Source organism: Eucyclogobius newberryi, unplaced genomic scaffold (assembly GCF_026437365.1).
Source record: "Eucyclogobius newberryi isolate DKJ021-1_F unplaced genomic scaffold, fEucNew1.0.hap1 SCAF_13, whole genome shotgun sequence".
Taxonomy (NCBI): Eukaryota; Metazoa; Chordata; class Actinopteri; order Gobiiformes; family Gobiidae; genus Eucyclogobius; species Eucyclogobius newberryi.
In genome coordinates this window covers 28,263,316-28,285,465 of record NW_027315757.1, presented here as the reverse complement: position 1 = coordinate 28,285,465, position 22,150 = coordinate 28,263,316, and the positions used below count along the sequence as shown (strand labels likewise).

The window sequence follows — 22,150 nt, the reverse complement described above, 5'->3', positions numbered from 1 at the left end:
TTAATTGTCCATTGCATTGACATGTGGAGCGTGTTTGCAGAAGCAGATGTTTATAGGAAGCAGGACTGTACTGGCACCATGGTCAAGAAGAAAAGAAGAAAACACAAGTGGACAGTCTTCACTCTAGTTCTGGTGCATTGTGTGTTTTTTTCTTTTTATAGTACTAGTATAGAATAATATAGCCTATAGCAGTGTTTCCCAAACTGTGGTTCGGATACGTAGAAAGAGCTTTTGATTTAATATATTTCAATTGTTTTATCTCCCAGTCCAATTTAGAGTGTTTTAAGTGTGAAGCACATTTCCAATTAAAATATATACAAATTATTAGATATTACATAATGTTTGTAGCATCCACATACCTATTTTATAAGTACTATGTCAAAGTAAAGGTACGCGCTGCGGTCACTGGACTGGTCTGAAGTCTTAAGGAGGTAATAAGCAAATATAAATCGTTTGGAAACCATTGGCCTTTAGTGTTTCTAAATTTAAATTTGGTATTTAGGTTATGTTTTGTTTGGATGGAACACTGTCTTGTCCTTCTGTAATCCAGTGCTTTTCTCTCCTCATCATATTAAGTCCCTGTGTCCTCCTGATTCTGAATCATATATATATATATATATATATATATATATATATATATATATATATATATATATATATATATATATATACCCTATGTTTATAACATAAATATCCTTAAAACTGGATTACATTCAAATGTTTCTGTTCTCTTTAACGAAGCATATAATTTAAATTGTGTGTAGCAGAAAGTTGTGCTTTGTCATCGTGATAGCTCATGGCTAGACTTGTTGCCAGCTGTGAGGAGCCACACATAAAAAAATAATAACAATAAAATATGATGTTAATGAGGTCAGTTAGAATTGGGCCAGTAAGAGAATAGTTTTGACAAAACGTTGAAGGTATCACTTATAAGACTGGCCACGATGACCAGCCAGTCCTCTGCGGACCTAGCTGCAATAAACTGTTTCTGTGTCAGTTTTAGCTGCCACTGCTGAGCATGCCCAGAAGTTTACTGGGATCCATGCCCTGCTGCTGAGCCATCTTCTGCACATCGAAACCCATATGCATAAGGAACTGGATGACATTCATCTCTTGCCCAGTGAACTGGTCTCTGATGGTGGGACAGGTGGGGTTACAATGTGGCCATGGGCAGCTGTCAATCAAATGCACAGGACATCCTTTGGGTGGAGCCTTATTATTCCTGTGGTCCTGGAGACTACGGTCCCAGCAGTGCAAGGCCCGGGGAAGGGAAGTTCCTTTCACTTGAATGTCTATCCAGTACCTGCAACACAACACAAGAGGGCGCTGTCAGGTCACGTGTAAAACCTGTGTAAAATCAGTGCAATGTTTTTGTTTTAGATAACATCAAATGTAATGGTCACATTATAATTTATAAAATAAAACATTATCTGGCACATAATTTCATTTAATTTGATAATCAATAATAAGTAATTTATGCAATTTGTGGAACAGAAACATTTCACCACTTACGTTCTTGTAATCACTTCATGTGATAGACATGCTGGAGCAAACATTGCCCTAAAATTTGAAAAAAATAAAAAGAACTTGTCAAGACTTTTGATTATTTATTTGAAAACATTCTAAATCATAAAAGTAACCGTACGGGACATTATTCAGTGTCTTCCTTAGTTCAATTCCCAGGTTTTGGATGTAACGCCACTGTCCTTCCTGCACAGGTTGGCCTGTCAGCTGAATGTTGTCCACTGTCAACTGGGCTTCATCAAATAACCACTGCACCACAAAGACGGGGCCTGAAAAGAAAGAAGTAATATTGCCTTAAATTTGTTAAATATGTATCACGCAGACAATATGGGCTCCATGTGTCAACAAGCAAGTTGACATTCTTATAAATGTGTGTTTTATATTGCGATCAAACATACTTTTTATTGATGAAAAGACTCGGTAACCAAAGAAACAGTTCCACTCCTCTCCTTCATAGCTCTTTTTGCATTTCTCTGGAACTACTGCTCCCCAAAATCTGAAGGAACCAACCGAGATGGTATGAATAAACAACATCATTAATTATATTCCCTGGTTTTTATTTTTAATTTCATATGAACCTACTTGATGCCTCGCTTGATTGTCTCGGTGGGAGAACAGCTGACCGTGTCCACGCAGTCGGTGAAGTGGTACTGCTTGTTGTCCAGGAACCATCCCGAATCGGCGAGACCACGTACTTGAATTGAAGTGTGCCCCAGTCCTTCCAAAAGCTCCGCCACGCGATCTACATTCAGCAGGACTCCAGTACCTCCAGCACTGTGTTTGTAAGTGCATGTGTAAGATGAGAGCACAGTAGGACATGTACATCGAAATTAAATGGCAAAAAGGTAGCAAAATTTACCTGCTTCCTGCAAGTAGAAGGACCTTTGCATTTTCAAGACCTTTGTTTAGAAGGTCCTTCACCACTTCTTGAATAATAAGAGATCCCATAAACGCATAGCCGCTTTGTTCTGTTTTGGCCGAGGCACCGCTCCACGCGTCACTTGAGCAATAGGGAATAAACCTGCACAAACAACACAAAAATACTAGGTTAAGAGTCTGTTAGAGAATTGTGCAGACTTCAATAAGCACACTGACTAAGACTTACACCATGTTTGCATTCCACCAATGAGGGTTTTCCTCTGGGAGTGGAGACAGAATTCCTGTACCTAGAGCCACAGATTGACATGTATTATTAGTATTGAGGCACTCCCAGACACATCCTCTTCCTCCTCATCATCATTACAACATGGATTACAGTTATTACGCTACAGGGCTGAGGGAAGTGTATCCTTTTCCACTGCAGCGGGCGCCAGGTAGCCATATACTGCTGCTGCATTATGATGGGGTATGGAAGATGAACATGTAAAGCCCCTTTAATTAACAGCACATTAAAGTCTCATTTGGAGTATTATTTCACCACAATAGTCATGACTTACTAACCCAATGAACGAATGAGTGTTCGCAGACTAGTCCAAGCTCACCTGTTTTCGTTTGGGGCCACTTGGATGAGCTCATCAGTCTCCTCATGGTCTCATATCGACTGTCACAGTTTTCTTTGTTGAAGCAGTACCATCCACCTGAACAAAAATAATTAACATTTATACATTGATGGAAAACATAATTGATCATTGTGATTCTTTTTTTTCTAACCTTCTAAAAATATCAGCCACCGTCTGCTTCCACGAGATTCCTTCAGGTAATATCTAAAAGAGACCAAAAGTTAAGATACAGCAGATGTAGGAGATATTCAAACAGAAAACACAAGAGGAAGATGCTGAATGAATCACAATATAGAGTTTTGTCATTTATAGTGTATGTGCAAAATGATATGTAATTAAGTACTTATTTGTTTTAATTTGTTATCAAACATCAGTATTGCCACAAAAATACATTCATTTGTAGAGGTATTGTGGGGAGAGTTCATGTGTTGAAAGCATTTCCACCCAACTTGAATAATGTGACTTATTCAAGTGGTTGCCAAATATGAGTGACCTTTAAGAAAGTAGATTTGTTATGTCTGAGCCTCACTGAATAACTTCTGTTATTGCAATGAATCAATTTATGATGTGAAGTCATAAAAATAAATGTATTTTTCCAAGACCAATTTTATTTGACTCTGGTGACTTCATCCATGGAGACCGTTACTGTCCCTCTGGATTAGCAGTGAATGCTATGAATGAAGTCGCCATCTGCCAGGAACTGGGTGCCTCAGAACATCCAAGAGCACTTTGGGATTTAAAAGGAATTAGTCCACTCACTAAATCCACAGAGACATGCATTTTAATGCATTTATGACCATTATCAAAGAATACAGTCAAAGCTTGACTGGCATTAAGGCTATAATGTTCCAGTAGGAATGTCTATAATAACGGACACACTTATGCATCAACACAGGAATTTTAAATATATTTAACTCTTTCAATAAATCATTTTTACATTTATTATAATATGATGGCCATCTCTAGATTTCTAATTACGATTACTTCAATGGAAGAGCACTGTTGTTCCTACGATGCTTTTTGACACAGTCTCATGCTATCGCAAAATAAGTTGCAGTTGTGAGAATCATGTTCAGAGAAGTCAAATGAAAAGATACAACGTGCGGATTTGTTTTTTTATTCGATGATTTAAGCTTCTTTCCCCTTTTTTTTTTAATAGAGAACGTTTATGCACAGCTTTCCACCCTCTTTGCGTTAGTACAGTAACCTGAGTTTGCATGTCAAACACATGACAGTGTTGTAGATGTTCTGCAGGTGTTGCAGGCTCCACTTACCCTGCAGGGCTTCCATCGTTGCAGGTGGTCGATGTATTTTCCAAAAAATGTAACTTCATGTCGTAGTCGAGCTTTTGCGCAGAACAAGGATAGAGAGACTGCGCCAGGTTCTTCACCTGCGTCATGAAGTTATCCATGTTCTCCTCAACTGCGGTGAAGTCCAGCGGGAAGCTCTCCGTGGCCTCCCCCGGGTCTGCGCGGTAAGTGGGAGGAGGCGAGGAGCGGCGCGGTTGCGGGTTGCGGCCACCACGGAACCTCCGCGCGCACAGAGCCCCGGGCTGCATCAGCACCAGCATCAGCACAGAAGACGAAAGCACTTTGAAAGCTGTCATCGCGTCGGCTTTTGGCATGTTCTTCCCAGCTGCTTCACAAATGTGCGAAAAAGGTTTTAATATCGCAGGGCTTTTGGACACTTCTCCGCTTTCCAGAAATGCACCAGTTGATTTAAATCCTCCGTGGATGTGTCTCTGCGCTGTTGCTGTTACGTGCCAAGTCATGCGCTGCGAGACGGAGCCAACACGAACGACAACACTCGTGCCATGCGCTTGTATTTTTTGTATTTTATTCAAACTTTCCCCCCTCGTTTTCCCTCCCAACCAATGGCTGAAGTGGGGCAGGACTCGGGGAATGATCAAGCGTGGCAGACGTCCCCTCTCCATCTACCCCCTCTGAATTTATAGTGGGAAAAAAGTCCGTGCGCTCGGTCCTTTTGATCCACGTTGTTTCATTTGATGTGGTGGCTTTTATTGGCATTCAAATGGCCATTTCCCACTCCGCCATAAATTTATGAAGTGAGAATGCGCATCTTATTACACACTTGCTTCGACGTCAACATGCGTCACACGCAGTTACAGACCATATTGGCTTTTCTGTTTACAGGGAAATGAGCTTCCAAATGATATTTTGACCCAATATAATATAATCCAACAGTTTGTGACTCCCTGAGTTGTTTGTGTATGTTTAAGAAAGAACGTTTCTCTTTTTTTATTCATGGAGGGCCTCCTGAGATCAAAGCAACCATCACTCTTTCCCTCTTGTCTCTTCTCCCTCCCACTGCTGCCTTGTACAAAGTCGTTTGCTCTACAGTATATTTTAAGCCAAACAGAGCATCCTATTGCGAAGCCTGCTTTTTAGTCTGAAAATGAACTGAATTTGCAGACACAATAGCTTTATAAGAAGTAAAAAACGGACTGGCCTTTTTAAAGACAGATAGACACCTGTCCAAATGAGGCATGGCCCCTTGGTTAATAAGCTTGCCTGAAGGATGTTGAAGTGCCATGAATGTGAGCCAGGTAAGATGGATATGAAGTAACCAGCAGGACCGATGGTATTCATTGGAAACTTCAAACGGATGCTTGTATAGATTAAAACATGTGGCCCACAAGCAGAGGCTCTGCATATAGAGCATTGAACCTGTAGTCACTTTGACCTGTACATACCTCCCTGTTTTATCACAAGTCATTCCCAAAAATGTAAGCCTTAAATCACTCTCAGATGGATGCCGGCTTCTGGCACTGTCACTGCAGTGAGGAAATGCTCCCACTCTGTGTCAGAATGTCCCATGAAGCAAGAGCAGTAAGGTAAAATGAGACGGAGGATTTAAGTGCACAAGTGATCGCTCATGGCTTAACACTTCACACTTGATAGATTTCCCTGTGATGCCATCTTCCTGCATCCAACAGAACAAAGAGCTGCTTTGGTGGTTACATAATTGCTAATGTTGTGGAAAAAGAAATCTGTGCAGATTATTGGCAATTGCTGATACAACATTTCAAAAGTGTGTCAATTGACAATGAGTTTTGCAATATTTGATGAGTCTTGAAATTTAAATTCAAATGTAATTGAAACCTTGGAGTTTCCTTGTTATTCCATTAAATCTGTATTCATCTCCATCAAAACAGCTTTAGCCTTGTTGGTCTCAATGGATTAATTCTAGATTTAGGTCATTTCAAAATGACCCAGCTGTTCTGATAGCGTCCCCCTAAAAGTGCCCCTTTTGCCCCCTCCAGCCCCCACTACCACTCCAGGCCTCCTGTGAAAGTCAAAGCCTGTCTTTCATCTCCGATCAGTTGCATGTGCCCTCTCAGATCCACAGGTTTTACTGCTTAAGTCCAGGCTGGCAGCATTGATCATGTGACCGTTTGCCTGCCTGATACATCAGAGCTGTGTCAGTTCTGCTCACACATTCCCCTCTTCCCATCTCTCTCCTTGTGCCTGTTAGTTTTGATTCGCACATGCCTTTGTCCAGGGTCCATCCGTGATCATCAAATCCTGCAAGTTGGAACTGTTAGGTCAGGTTACATCAAAGAGATCAGGAGGGATCAGCCTCTTGAAAGGGACAGGCTCTGGCTCACATCATCAGAAACAGGTGGAGGTCCTCATTGGAAGAACAAAGCAGGGATCACCATCCATAAAACTTTTATATATCATCAAAAACTTTCTTTTAAATTCTTGAAAATTGCCACCTTAAGAGGAGCGTGAACAGTAGACAGTCAAAGCCTAAAACATATGAGATCAGGTTAGGGATTGGGATGGCTGAAAAGCAGCTGTAAATCCCATAAAGGTCACAATAGCAAAGCCTCAGACTTAGTGGTATTATACCACAAAGTGTTTAAGTGTGGAAATCTGCTAAAAGCCTGGACAAAAGGGATCTCGAAGTCTTCATAATCCATTCCAGGTGAAATGAGTCCGACTGAATTGTTGTTTGGGTTTTCTTATCTTATAAAGTAACTAAAAATTGTCTATAAATATAAATATATATATATAGATATAGATATAGATATATGATTATAGATGGATATGTAGTATATGTGTGTAACCGTTATAGCACCATTGCCCACTATAAAATGTCCATCCAAAAACGTCTATGTTATTTGCTTGGTTCCTATGTTCACGTTTGAGTATTCCTTTATATTGTCATTGCTAATAATAGAGCACTTCGTTCCTTTGAAAATTCCCAGCTTCTGTTTCCTGTCATGTTAGCAGAAAGCAGGTCTTTCTTTTTTCCCATACTTATTGTTTCAAACCCCAAACAAGAAGTTCCACCAAGGTCTTTTTGGGTGTTAACATACCAGCGAAGTGCCCCTTTTTTATGTGCCTGTTCCATTTGAAATTTTCCAGGGGATCCGTAAACAGCCTTGATCCTGACTTAAGTCAAGAGGTGCCACCGAAGCCCATGGATGTAAAAGATCGGAGCTTGAGCGCAAGGAGCGCCATGGAGACATCTGTCCAGCAGGCTCTCATTTCGTAAGGCTGTCTATTGGTTGCAGATGATGCCTTGTTTGATAAAAATGAACTCTTTCAAGATAGGACATATCTTTTGCATTTGGGGTCTCTCTGGCACCACTGGGGAACCAAATATTCCTGCTATTTCACGTCAGCTGTTTACCCTTTCATCTTCAGTGATTGCTGAAAAGTAGAAATGAACTGTTGTTTATGAAGAGTTTAATAGAATGTCAGAGAATGTAAGAGGAGTGCCCGACCTTTAGTAAGTACGTTTTTGTTTGTCTTTAGGAGTTTTCCATTCGTGCCGTGTCTGAATCATCATTCTCGTATGCTAGGTAGCAACGGAGTTAAGGAGCAGAGCCAATTACCACACTAGACCTGCTATTATTACCATCAGAAAGGCGACAGTCATCTTTCCCTTGCATCTCAGAGGAGTCGGGAGGAGGATGAAACCTTGGATGATTATGTCTCAAATTTGCGAAAGGACATGGAAAAGCCCTTATTACATGACGGTATAGCGCTACAATACATTATTCATTCTGTCCTGTTTTCCTGCTTGAATTCCACATCCTGCTGTAAAACATAGACATTACTCTTTCCCCCCCCCCCCCCCCCCCTTTATTACAACGTATAGTAAAGTAAAAATAGGACGGATTAGGGCTGGTTAAAGGATATTCCGTGCTAAATTTAATCTGGAAAATCAGCCGTAATGTTAACCCCCCCCCCCACCCACCCACCCTACGACTACGAAAGCCTCTGCCATGTCGTGAAGTTTACTTGATTAATAATGACACACTCTTAGCACCAATAAGCCATCTTCACTCTTCCTCTGAATGGGAAAAAGGGGCTCCTGTAATTGAAGAAGACAATCGTGAGTGCCAGTCGGTTGGTCTGGCCTCCACTACCTGCTTTGATGTCATATTTTGGTCTGTAGTGGGCTGTGGGCAAAGAGACACCCATCGTCGCCAACTGTCTGACACGGCCGCCTTTCATCATAATGACATCACTCGCGCTGCTTAATTATTTTCCATGGCTTCTTCCAGGCCTGGGAATTTTCATGCAGGAATCTGAAATCATCGTGTCCACATTTACACCCATAGTTAAAAACGGTGGTGTGCCGTTTATTTTCAAATTTGCATACACTAAATGTCACTTCAAAGGACTGAGAATATTCATGTTTCCTTTTATGCTGGATAGCACTTAAATATAGTGGATTATGGCCCATTTCTCAGTAATTATCTATTTGTTGCCCCTGTCATCTCAAACATCTTTTTAGATTGTGTTTATAGCTTAATATGGGATCAATAGACTCTTTAATTAACTGTCTCGCATCTAATTCAAAATGTACAGTGTACAAAGCTTTTCCTTATACTTTATTATATATTTTTTCAAATGTATCCAGCTTCCTATATGGTATGGAAATTAGAAAAGGGTGCAATTGGCAAAAAAGAGGTCTTGAGTTTGATCTAAAGCTATGCATGAGTAGATTTATCAATAAACATATGAGTGAAGGGTTGACAGTGTTGGTACGGCAACTAAAGGATTGGTGAGCTGACAATTACATACAAAATGTAATCACGACTGGCGATTGTCCAAGGTGTGTCTACTCGGATTTACTACCAATGACCATTCAAAGCAAAAAAAATATACATCATCTTTTTATCTTGCAGCTTCACAGGATTGCCCGCTGTCCTCACCTGTTGGTCAGATGAAAACATAGTCTGCTGCCCACATCACACAGTCTAGTCTGGGATCAGGAGGTGTCTGCGGGCTCCTGACCATCCCCTGACTGGAAACTGACGATGAGGACTATCAAAGGATCGCTGCCTGTGTTTGCTTATATTCATGCAGAGGATGTCCAGAACGACTGCATATCATTGGAGTATGAAGTGAGAGTGACCCTAAAGCGCCTAACACACACAGAAAGACCATCGAATGTTGTATATGGTGGAACTGAGGATAAGACACTGTTCAAATATCCTGAAATGGGGTTGTCCAAAAAATCTTTGTTTTTGAGGTCACTTTGTGGTTTGCTTGTGGAAGCATTTATTCAAAACAAGGTAATATATCCATTTGGGAATATAGTGGGCCTCACCCTCTTTCCTTTCTCCTGTGGCCGGAAGATCGCGGTCATTTATGGGAAGACAAACGTGTTAGTCAGGTTTTACTCACAAGTACTAGAGCTATCAGAAGGGCAACACATTTCATTGTTGTTGATGACTAAGGAGCAGATTACTTCTCTGGCTTTGATCGCTTAATGTCCTTGGTATCCGCCTTACATGCTTTTGGTCGGTCAATGAGCTGTTTTTGTGATGAGGCAACCATTGTAGTAAATAATCTTGTAATTGCTTAGTAGTAATGGTGTGGAGAATAATTAGTTGTGCGTAAAAGCAATAGAAGAAATTCCTTCAGCGTGAATGCCCACACATCTGGATGACAGGTGCAGCCCCTAATTCTAGTGTGCAACAACTTTCTCTCTAATGAACTTATTGAAGTGAGAGTGTAGCTAAAAGAGTTAAGAACCCATAAGAAAAAGGCCTGTTTATCCTTGTAAAAAAAAAAAAAGAAACACAGTCACACCAGGCATGTACAAGTAATAGTGAACAACTGTAGTATACAACTGTGAAGCGTAACTTGTTCTCTTTGAAAACCAGATGAACGTCGGCCGGGACCCTCTCGAGTCAATACACCTTCAAAGGTAATTAACACATGGCTTTTGTTTGGATCCTATGAGCTCCAGATTATGAAGGTACAGATGGTCAGGCGAATGGATGACAGATACGGAGAGCAAGGTGTGCTGGGATGTGCTTTCATGTCAGCAGGAAGTGCTTGACCTCTGACCCCTGGGTGACCTCAAATCGCGGCTGTCAACACCGCTTCCTTGAGCAGCCTGTAAAGATTAACATGTGGTCAGAGGGAGGCCTCCAGAGCTCCGTGTGATGAGCAAAGTGTGTCAGCTGGCAGGTCCCAAAACAGAGACTAGGTTGGCATGGAACCTACAATGTTGTTTTGGTCGTGCGGCGCGTGCAGGTAAACAGAACAACCCCAGTCTGGTTGTAATGCGGCGCTGGTGAAATGAGAGGGTGTTGCTCTTGTGACTGGTCCCGAGCAGAATCTGGTCAGCAGATTTGTTGCACGAAACGAGATATAGATTTAAAAATCCCTGAGATATATTTGTGCAGATCGTTTGCGTGGTGGATCAGCTTGTCTGGACTGGCTGTTGAGTAACCATGAAGAAACATGAAGAAACAGATCTCATCTCAGAATACACATGCAAAATAACCTGTTAGCTTCTGTTAGTGGTTAACATCAGTCATTCACCGTATGGGACTAAATTCTTGCAAACATCGACGGGTATGTTAAAGAAGCCTGGAGTAAATGGAATAGAATAGAACGTTCTCAGGTATTCTTTTTCCCTGTATAGGCTCCATAAAATGGGTATTAGCGGAAATGATCTGTGTTAGAAAGGCTAAAATTAGACATTACAAACGTAGAAAGATGTTGGACTTCATACAGGGCTGGTTACCATGTGACCTACCTGTTCGGGGGAGATAAAGGAGGTTGCATGGTGGAGATGAGGCTGCGGTTGAGCAGGGGCACACAGTTAGTTTTAAGTTTTTGCGTTTTCTGGTTTCAATTGTTTTTATTTTGTTGTTAATCTTATCTTTGTTTTGTAAAAAAAAAAGTTTTAAAAAAGGATTCATATTTGAATTATAAATACATTCACATTTATCTGGCCCAATGGTAATTTATTAACTATTTAGTAGTATAATATGCCAAAAAATTTAAAAAAATTGTGAGAAAATATATTTGGAAACCATCACATTTATGTTATTTATGGACTGAAGTATTAACAATTTTAACGGCGTAACAAACATCACCCCAAAACCCGGTTAAATATGAGCGATGTGGAGCAGACACTTGGACGTGTGGGTCAGGAGTCTGTCTCAGGAGAGTGTTTGATGATGGCGTTTTATTGTTCCAGAAGGTCAAGATCTTCAAAGCTCACCCTCTGTTCTCCGCGGGACGTTCGAGCAGCAGCTGTCCGAGTACACTCTGCTTTGTGTTTTTATATGAGAAGAGAGCTTGGTGAGGCGGACTCCCACAAGAAATGTTTTTACTGGGGGGTAGGCACTCAGCAGACGCCGTAATATTGTTGTTCTGCCCTTTTGTGCAGATGAGTGCTGCTGAGTGTGTGAATCCTTCTGAATGGGACACAGCCTTCTTGTACGTCTGACCCGAGTACTGTTGTCACCATTGTTAACATTAACATTTCACATTTTTAAAAACTCTTTTGAAGACCATATATTAGGACTGCAACTTATCATTATTTTAGTGGTTTAGTGGCAATATATCAAACATTTATTTTCTTCTAAATGTATTTTATAACCAAACTGACAGTGACTTAAGGCTTTTAGAGTGAGAATATTTACACATCACACATCATTTTTTGACGGTTGAATTGAATAATGTTGGCATGGGGTTTTATCTATCGTCCAGAAAACAATAACAATGATCAAAATACAATTAAGACTATTGTATAGTCGACAAGCCGTAATTATGACCTTATACATTGACACACTTGTACTATACAGTGAGCGCCCCGTCTTCTTTACTGTCTCCATCATTTTATCACAATTCTATACATTTTCAAACCACAAATGATTTTTTTTATTTTTGTCTCCCATATTATATCCAGTTATTTTAGTTTTAGTTTGTTAGTTTAGTTAGTTTGTATTTAAGATCCCTATTATTCTTCCCATGGTCCACAGGGTCATTTTAGTATTGATAAAAAATTGGGCATACATTTTTATTACAACCAGAGACCAGGTACAAGGTAATAAATCTCTCTGTTGCGTGAATGTATTGTCTCTTCTATCTGACCAATTCAGACACTGTGTAAACCCTGTGCCGACTCCAAACTTCTACAAATAAAGACAGAAACACCTTTGGCTTGAGTAAAAATCGATGCGTTTGTGTGGTACGCAGAGATTTCGTTGGCTTTTGCAACAAGGGAGATAAAGTACTTTGCACTGGCATTTTGACAGTACATCAAGTTCACTTTGGGATAATCCAGCAACTTTCCATGACAATAACTTTATTATCGATTCAACTTGGAAGTTTAGAAACCCGAGAACTTCAAAGGGCATGTGCAAATATGGATGAATTTGGCAGGACGCAATGCCATCCCTCATTCTGTTTACGCTATAAAAGGACTTAGTGTCATATTGTGAGTACAAAACTTTAAACTATGGAGGTGACGCACAGAAACTGCTGAATTAACACTTGAGGACTGCCGCTTGTATCTACTTAACATTCAAAAGGGAGATTTGTGATTTGTTGCAATGCCTCCATAACAAAATTGTCCAGACGCGGTTGGGTAGACCTTGGTACTCCCGCTGTGGAAAAGTTCACACAGTGTTTCTTTGACCTCCTGGACCCTTTCAGCTGACCACCCTGAAATGCTGACTTTTCCCGGGCTCGCTGTGATGCTGCTCCACCCCGCGGCCTTCACTCATGACAGGATGTCCTTCTCCTTTGCCCCCACCTGTTTTCACACCAGTCTGCTCACCGTGCTTTTCCAGAAGTGCATTTCATCTTCCTTCTCTTTGGTTCTTGTTTATTTTGTTGTATGTGTTGATGTTGTATTGTAGAAAACATTAAGGGGCAGCAGTGGCGCAAGTTTGCACTTTAATCCAAAGGTCTACAGTTTGACTCCATGGGCAAAAAACAAAATGGCAAGATGGCACAACTAGAGAAAAAACGTTTCTTTCCTTTAATCCTTAGCCTCTTGGAAGTCACAATGATGATGTCAAATTGATTAAGAAGAAAAGCCAAGCTTTGGTTTGCCTTGTTCTTTGTCTTGTTTAATCGTTTTTTCGGGGGTCCATTGTCTAAAAAGATCGCTTGCATGCCATGCCTTCTTTTCTTGTTCTAAAACAAATAAAGATGTTAGACATCAAAGCTGTTCTTTGGTTAATAAAGGAAGACCTCAAATATCTTCCATTTGGTTTGACATGCTCTTGGGTTTCACCAAAGCAAAGAAAGCAAGGGCAGAATAAAATGATGTTATTTTGTTGTTGTTTTTGCTGCTACTTTGAGATAAAGAGGTTAGACAGTGCAACTTGAGTATTATCTTTGATAATGTGTGTTCTGATTATTCAAAGATTGTTGTGCCTGAACCCATCTCCAGAGCACTCATCTGCCCTCACTGTCTCCTCTCCTCTGACCTGATTATGACATCCAGAGTCCTTTGGCAAAAAAAAAAACAGTTTGTCAAAAGCACCCGTTTGACTCTTTGAAGTCCATGTCCGTCAGTTGTGTTTCGGTCTTGAGCTGAGCGCTGGCCCTTGACCCCTGGTGATTACTTCCGTGGTGCAGCCAAGCAGAGATAACTGTAAAAGTGAGCCTTTGATATTCACTTAAGAGAGGGGACTGGAGCCTTTAGGGAAGTACATCAGCTCAGCTACACCAAACACACACACACCGCACACACACACGCACACACGCACACACACACATGCACGCACACACATGCACGCACACACACGCGCACACACACACACGCACACACACACACACACGCACACGCACACACATGCACGCACACACACACACACACACACACACACACCTATACATATACACATACACATGGCAGTGGCCTGGACCCCCTGATCTGTGGTGTTTGTTACATGCTGGATTTGACACCTTAAACCTGTGACTGCTGCTGTTGTAATGAGTTTGGTACACAACTATGGCTAGTGTAACATTTATTTCTTACAATAAACACACGTTTGCTCTCACTGGACTAAAATGTGCCTCAACCTGCAGATAGAGTTTTTCTCCTCGTCAGTACATGGACAGCCCATGCCTCGTGTGAAAGTTCAGAACTTCCAGAATCCCTTCACTGAGCAGCAGAGGCTGCACTAGCACTGGGCTTTAGGTAGTGACCATTCAGATTAGAGAGAGGACACGTAGATTTAAACCTACTGGAGTCTTTGACACCTGCAACCCCAATGAGAGACTATGTGAGGCTTATTCTGCTCTCTGTTCATATTGAGATAAATAACACCAATGTTTTTGTGACTAAGAATAAATCAACATTACATTTTTACTAGCACATTTTATTTGAACATTTATCTTGTCGCCATGTGTGTGAAAGTAGATTTACAAATTCGAAATACCCTCCCTTTAAGTGTGTAACAACAGTAATTCAATTCTCATATTTTCTAAACTTGACCTGTTTTTGAGAATGGGTTCATATAATTGTTGTGTCGGCTTGTCTCCCATTACAAAGTGTGTTGACATGTTCCCCAGAGCCACACACAGAAGTGAGCGACAAATGAAGATGAGTAGATGAGTTTGTGAAGGCCACTGACTCTCTTTTTATCCCCAGTTTAAATTATGGCCCTTCTTATTTCACTCTATACTTGCAGTAGGCTGTGGTATTTTCCCCAAAGAAAAGAACATGTCTAAAGAGTGGTGTGCTGCACTGGATGTCCATTTCTAGCTCAGAATAGTAAACACAAAGCCTTGTAATTAGCACTGTTCTTTTGTCATCATTACCTCTCATTTCTTTTTCAGCGCAACGTGAAAAGCCTGAATCAAAGGAAGCTTAGGAATGTGTCGGGGTAAAAATGAACATGAAATGAATGACGACAGCTTAGAAGACTCCAACGGCTCCAACTGTGTGTGTCAGAGCCCTTTTTAGACCCAAACAACAAGTTGTCAGGCTAAAGGCTAAAGTGAGAATACCATAGTGTCACATGTGAGTATAGATCAGACCTTCATCATCGCAGCCCCTTTTCACACATGCTGAAATATTCCTTTATTCTAGATTGTGGCTCTGACCTAAGTGTTTTATTTGCACATGTTGTATTATTGTGATCATATTTGCTACTATCTATAACCTAATAGTATTTTTTTTAAAAGATGTTGTTGCCTTTAGGCTTTATTAGACAGGAAAGCACAGGGTGAAATAGGGAATGAGAGAGAGAGAGAGAGAGAGGGGAGGACATGCAGTAAATGGTCGGGATGCGAACTCACGACACTGCGGCCGAGCTGTGACTTAACCACTGGACAACTGAGCAGCACTGGATAAACCTTTCATGTACAATTTGACAAACTGTTGTTTCAGACCATGACCTCAAGGTGGAGCTGCTACTGCCCAGCGTTACACTGCAGTAAGTCACTCTCTGTAAGTCCCACCTGTATGAAAAAGATCAATATTTTACATTTTCTATCTGGTTTATGGTTAATGTCTTTGTAATTACTGGCTCTCTGAACTTAAATGGTCATGAAGTTCAGTGTTTTCTCAGCAAAATGAACTAAGGTGTGTTTTTTTCCACTCTAGTGTCATTCCAGCCCACAGGTTTGACTGGTGTCTGTTGTAAGAACTTTAGGCCACAAGATTAATATGGTAAATCTGTAGACCATAAAAAATGCTATATAACTCTATTTAAATATTTCTTTCAAATTACTCAATCGACCGGAGAGTTATATAAAGTAGACTTAAATTATTACATCAAACTTAGATGAAGACAGTGAACACAACCTTTTTGATTTGCACTGTCTGCCCGTCTTTTCAGCTTAAGAATAATAATCACATTGACGTGTTCTTTGATCCGATGGAAATCCTAAGAGAATAATGTCTTGTAATGGATGAGTCACTGAAGTGACTACTTGTCTTGTGCCGTTGAACCAAAAATAATTTGAGCGCTACCATGGTAACACCTCTCATGTAAACAGTCTCAGCACCAGCGGCCTGCCACTGATCGCTGCTTTGTTTAAGGTTAGTGTCAGGGCAGAGGGGACTACTTGAGGAGACGTTACTCTGGAAATGCCTTTTATGTTATGGAAAAGCGATGGCCTTCTGTAGTAGTTTATTGCTGGTGTGATCTTTAAAAGCGTCTGTCCAACTCTTTGAAGTGAGAAGTGGTCTGTTTTTCCTCTGCACTGGTGTCACCGCTCCTCTGGTTCATTTCTGCGACTGAGCCGTTTTACTTAGTGTTGAAAAAAGATGAACTGAGCTAAGCTGAAAGTCGTGGGGATGGGTGAAGAGCAGGTGGTGACATACAGAGACAAAAACTACCTGAAACTACACTGCAAACAGTCAATGTATGTATCATATTGTTCTATTGACAGATACTTTGCTTTCATCGTGTGTTATACTACTAAAATAACGATAGAAAATGTAGAGTATTAGAACATCTTCTCAATTACACTGAAAAGGGACCTAAAGAAATACTAGCTGCTGGAGAAACTGTGGTTGCCAAGTGGTCCACCGTTATCATGTGTTATCATGTGTTTTTTGATTGCGAGCCACTTGACTTCAGAACTATGTGTCTGGGCCTCAAAACGCCTGCCATGGACACAATAGATGGATACCTTTGGAGCATACTTCTGGGGCAGGAAAGACGGGCATCACAAAAAACAGATGATACAAACAAACAAACAAACAAGGACTGGACCGACATAATTGATATTCGTAAAAATAAAAATCACTTCCGGACAGACATTGGACCCAATGGGACGTTTACGTAGGACCATTTTTGGACGTCTTTTGTTGCGTTTTTTTGGTTCTCTCTCTAGTTGTGTTCAATGTTTTTCTGTTCTGTTTTTTTTTTTTTTTTTTTTTAGAAAATTGACCTAAAAATGTTGATACATTCCTCTCATTTTGACAGCATTAACTGAAGTTTTGTCAGATAGATATAGTAGAAATCAAGTGATTGTTACTCAACTCTACTACAATTAAAACGTGTTAAAGTAAAATATGTTGAGTATTCCTCACTATTCTGCTTTCTACTTCTTTTTTGATTTATGTATCTTTTTATTCCCACTTAATTTTAAATTGGAAAAAGTCACACAAGGGGTGTTCCCAAGCATTTACTTAGGGCACCTTCCACTTTTACAGCTTCTGTGTAATTTTAGGATCAGGACTAAAAGGCTTTTAAAGGGACATGTAATTGTTGAATCCATTCCAATAAATTTGAGAAAATATAAATAGTTGTGGGCAGACAGCCGGGTATTGTCTTCCCAGTCGTGTTCATTGTGGTAAATATCTCCAAAACATGACACTCTTTGAGCTGTTGATTTGAATGTAGTGGTGTTTACACAGAGGATCACCCTCATTTCAAGAGTTCATTATGTCAAGTGGCCCAATAAAGTTCAGTGTCACTAATAAAAGTGGCTTCTTTGGGAATACCATCCCTCGTAATGCTTTGTTTTTGTCCTTGCTGTTTTTTTCTTTACGTTACTCTTGCCGTCATGATTTTGTATATTATGTTATTATTACATATTATATTATGTTGAAGTCTACATTTAAACCTATTCTTAGTCAGAAGTCCTTATAGATCTTATAGCGTCCAAGTCAGCAGTGGCCAGACGAGCTTGACCTTTTTATATATTTCTATAGGAGCTGTGGTCATCAAAAAAACAACATCAAAAGCTGATTTACAGAAAAGGACTGAAAACATGATATATTCCACAGTGTTTAAAATGTTAACTATAGAAAGCAAGCGTCCTAATGGTTTTGTATTTATGTATTTTCTTTGTAGGCTTTGAAGTCCAGGCTCTTGTTGCATGCCAGCCCCAGGCGACCTCAGAAAATAATCCTAAATAACTGTGAATGCAAAGAAAACCCACAAAATCTCTGATTTTGACAACCAATTCCAAGAACTAAAGAGGTCAAGTGAATGCAAACTTTCCATATATCCTTAAAGTCTTTGTTTCACATCTATTGCACTTTATGAATGATTGAATGTGTTTTGCACTTTGCAGTAAAAAAGTAATTTGCTTTACTTGCAGGGTAAAGACAATGCTGTGTACATACATGATCTTTATAAAAATATACACACTCTGCACGCCCCCCACACATCAGATATCTCCAGTGATTGTGCCGAGGCCACACAAGGATTATGTTCACCTCAGAAAACCATTTGGAAAAATTCTGAGATTTAAGCATTTAGTACTGTTATTACCGTAATCAAATCTGTATTGTAATGCCACTACTCTTGCCTGTGCCACTTTATCATGGACATCACATACCCAGCTCCAACATCAGTCGCTTTGAGTAACTTTGAAGACTGGGCAAACAAAACCCTTATGATGTGCATGTCCAGAGCCCAGCGGAGCCCCATCAAAGAGACTGCGATACGGTCATTTAGTGATGAGGACTCAGAGCGTCTCTTTTGTGCGTGTTTGTTTGCTTTCCCTGTGTAGATGGTGGTGTGGGTTCGGTGGGGGGGGGTATTATTACTGCCTCTGGTCGGTTGTGGCGTGGAGCTGTCTGTTCATGTGGGACATCTGTGGCTTGCGTGTTCAGTGGAACGGTGTTCTGTTAGTGGAGCTAAACAGGCACAGTCACGAGCAGCAGCAGCAGACGCCAAGGGCACGAGTGGCTTTGTCTCTTAGGCGGACTATGCACGCACGTGACTATGGCATATATACGCTACACATGTTCACTTATGGCTTTATACGTGCTGTCGGTCTTCACGGGATCAAAATAGAGTTGCAATATTTAAAAAATGAAAAGCGACTGTGACAGGACAACTTTGTAGTCTGTATTAGCTGAGTATTAGCTAATAGTGTGAATTACAGTGAGATAGCGTTTGTGATGGCAATTTAAAGGTGAAATATGTAACTTGAGGTGGGCAAAAGGTCATAAATCAGATTATTGTGACTGTTGTTTGGAAGATATGCAAAATTGGAATATTGAGTATATAGTTTATAGTAATACAATGCTACAAACAGATACGTCACTTTCAAATAAGGTGATATGTCTGCTCTTTTGTTTGAATTTTACAGGCATTTCACATTTCCAATAATTAAAACTCAACTAATTCGTTTGATGACAGGTTCGAATCCTGTTGGATCTACATCATCGTTGTTGAGATTCTGTCAATATATTATTTTTTGTCAATATCGTCCACCCCTAAATCTAACCTTTCAAGACAACATGCCGTGTGCTTGTCTCCACGGAGATATTACTGCTTTTCCATAGTATGGCATTAAACAAATCCATATTGCATCGCATAGAGGGCTTGCTTTCTGTTTCTATTGACGTCACCTGCTCGTCTCCATGGAGAAAGACAAGTTTAATGCCGTTTGTTGGAACATTCCAGCAAAGCAATAACGTCTGCTTGAAGTAGTGTCGGACCCATGTACAAGGAGAAAAGCTGTCTTTAAAGCTACACCTAGTCTGTGTTTTTATAATAAACATAAATGTAAAAGGTTTAGGCAAACACAGGCATGCACAGATTGGTGTGGTAAACGTTCTATAGATAGGCAAACATAGATAAGTGAGTGTGATTGCCAATTCAAAGGCAAATTGTATTGATGTCTATGAATGGCAAAGACATATAACAAGACCACACTAGCGCCCTCTAATTATCAATCACTCGTTGCTTGCTCTTGCCAAACCCCCATTTTTTTCCTGTGGTGGAGCTTTCCAACACATTAATTGCTGTCCTTTTATGGCTATTTTATTTTATTTGTGAAGGCAGCATGTTTCTTTTATCCTCCTTTAAACCATTTATCAAACTGAGGTGCAAATGTTCCTGGAGGTTGAAAACAGAACACCTAACTCTTTCAAACTGATGAAACGATGATAGTGTCTGTACAGTGTTGTATATGAACAAATGTCTTTTTTTTTTGCCGCAGCGATGCAGAAGAAAGCCTGAGTAGATCAAACAGTCTTAGGCTTTGATGTTTGGAATTTGTTTCACATATTTTATAGTTCTTCCACCAAATGTTTTATCTTCTTCTGCCATCTACAAAGTACTTTTCATATCCACATTTTAGTTTTCATTGGAACATATCAAACCTGTTTCTTCAGGGAGAAAGATGTTGAGGATGAGGATGTGCTCTTAACAAACCAAGTGTGAGGAGCTCTTTTTTTTTTTTAAACGGAGAGAATATTACCTAAAACCTTGATCTTTTCCCCAAACAAGCTCTCAGTCCAAACAAATCTGGATTGTAAAAGTAACCAACAAACATGAAACAGTGAAGCAGAATGGAAGTGTGGACCTGCTCCCTCTGCGCTCAGGTCTATCAGCCTTTTTATGACACAATGATATGATATGATATGATATGACATGATATTACATCCTGGAAATAAAAACAAGCTTTGAATAGGCAACTTTTTACTACAGAAGATTCAATTGAGCTGAACATCCCCTTGTCCATATGAAAAAGGAAATTACCGTTTAAGATAAGCTTTTTGTCAAGCTCTTTATTGTTGTTGTATTATTCAATGATGTGATGATGTTGTTGTTCTCTCAGATCAGGAGCAGGAGGCAGTTTCTCCTTATTAATTATATTGATTGTTTGTATGGATCATTACAGGCTGACAGAATGTTGAGATGGTTGCTTATGTACACCATTAGTGCTCTTGCACATAATTAAATGACCTAAATAATAAATGATAATGATTCATGCTGTTTAAAACCGACAAGTCTTCTTTAGGTTAAAGGATTTGGACATCTTTTGAAGTAACAATTCACATAGACTGCACCATGGCTTGAATACAATACAACCACAAGACAGTGAATATGTAACAGAGGTAAGCATATTAAAAATGTATTTGTTACTTGAATAAAATTTGAGTGGAATGTTTCTCTTGTCGGGTACTAAATACCTACAGCGTAGACGGCTGGTTGGAACCACGAGGCTCACAAACATGTTTGTCCCCCTCTAAGTGTCCGAAGGCCCTTGATGTCTGACAAAGACCAAGACAGTGGAAACCACAGAAGTCAATGGCATGCAAAACATTGAACAAAAGAAGAATAGGGTGCAGGATGCTTTTTCTTCAAAGGTCTTACTGTAAGTGTAATTTCAAAAAGGGCTGGGTTCCCCCGTTCTGTAATTAGCTTCTTCTCATTGGGTTTGTCCGGAATTAAAAGGACCATTGCCACTTTTCAACATGCATGTTTTATATGTCTATGTTTGTCTGTGGCGAGGATGAAAGGAGATGCTTTTGTCTGTCTCAGTGTCTCCTGAAAAGTCTGGTGGAAATTTGATGTGGACAGACTCTTATTTGAACTGGTCCTTAGCAAAAACATCAGAGGTGGGTTCATTTTATGGAAGACTTGACACTATACAAATATGCTATTCACAAACATCTTTACTTGTCCTCAGATGATACCAGACATGTGTTTACTACAGCGCTCTTTACCCAGTGTGACCTCCACCAACATAGTATCTGAAACGCACATTCCAGATTTTCATTAGAATCACATTAATGTGTAACAACAGGCTGTTCCAAATAGTAAGTGCTTTATTGGACAATGAACCGTCTACAAAAATGCTCAATAGGAACACAACATCCTTTAGAAAAAAGTAACATTACAATGTAATATATGGACTCCTTAAACTTGAATAGTGAGTCCTGAAATTGAAAAAAAGGTATTGAAATCTGAAAAAAATCATAAAATAATCATAAATTACAAGACAATAATTATGTGAAAGAAATAATGTGTTTGCCTTATGCATGCTATGAATATTTACAAAATACATCAGTGTAAGAATATTTGCGGTTGAAACTAGTGGACTGTAAAACATTATCTGTGGTTCCGCGGTTTCTTCCTCAAAGTACAGCTCCGGGGCAGAGCTCTGAGTTCACTGACG

The 22,150-nt window shown here is 40.0% G+C and overlaps 1 protein-coding gene across 1 annotated transcript; it reads right to left on the bottom strand.

Annotated features, from left to right (window-relative positions):
• Positions 1-844: 844 nt before the first annotated feature.
• Positions 845-5,451, bottom strand: notum1a (notum, palmitoleoyl-protein carboxylesterase a). The gene is made up of 10 exons (XM_072443280.1): positions 4,298-5,451; positions 3,175-3,227; positions 3,006-3,101; positions 2,630-2,690; positions 2,384-2,545; positions 2,107-2,298; positions 1,923-2,020; positions 1,646-1,793; positions 1,513-1,560; positions 845-1,303 (listed from the first exon to the last, which is right to left on the bottom strand). Exons 1-10 carry the CDS (start codon positions 4,954-4,956, stop codon positions 1,000-1,002), a joined length of 1,821 nt encoding a protein of 606 aa, XP_072299381.1. The 5' UTR covers positions 4,957-5,451; the 3' UTR covers positions 845-999.
• Positions 5,452-22,150: the final 16,699 nt, after the last annotated feature.

Bases quoted from the DNA above. Each gene is read 5' to 3' on its own strand.
- notum1a (XM_072443280.1), bottom strand. From the start codon at position 4,956: ATGGAGAGGGGACGTCTGCCACGCTTGATCATTCCCCGAGTCCTGCCC. The intron at 3,102-3,174 runs GTTAGAAAAAAA...ATTTTTGTTCAG, and splicing joins GTGGCTGATATTTTTAGAAG to GTGGATGGTACTGCTTCAAC. The intron at 1,561-1,645 runs GTACGGTTACTT...TTCAAATTTTAG, and splicing joins AAGACACTGAATAATGTCCC to GGCAATGTTTGCTCCAGCAT.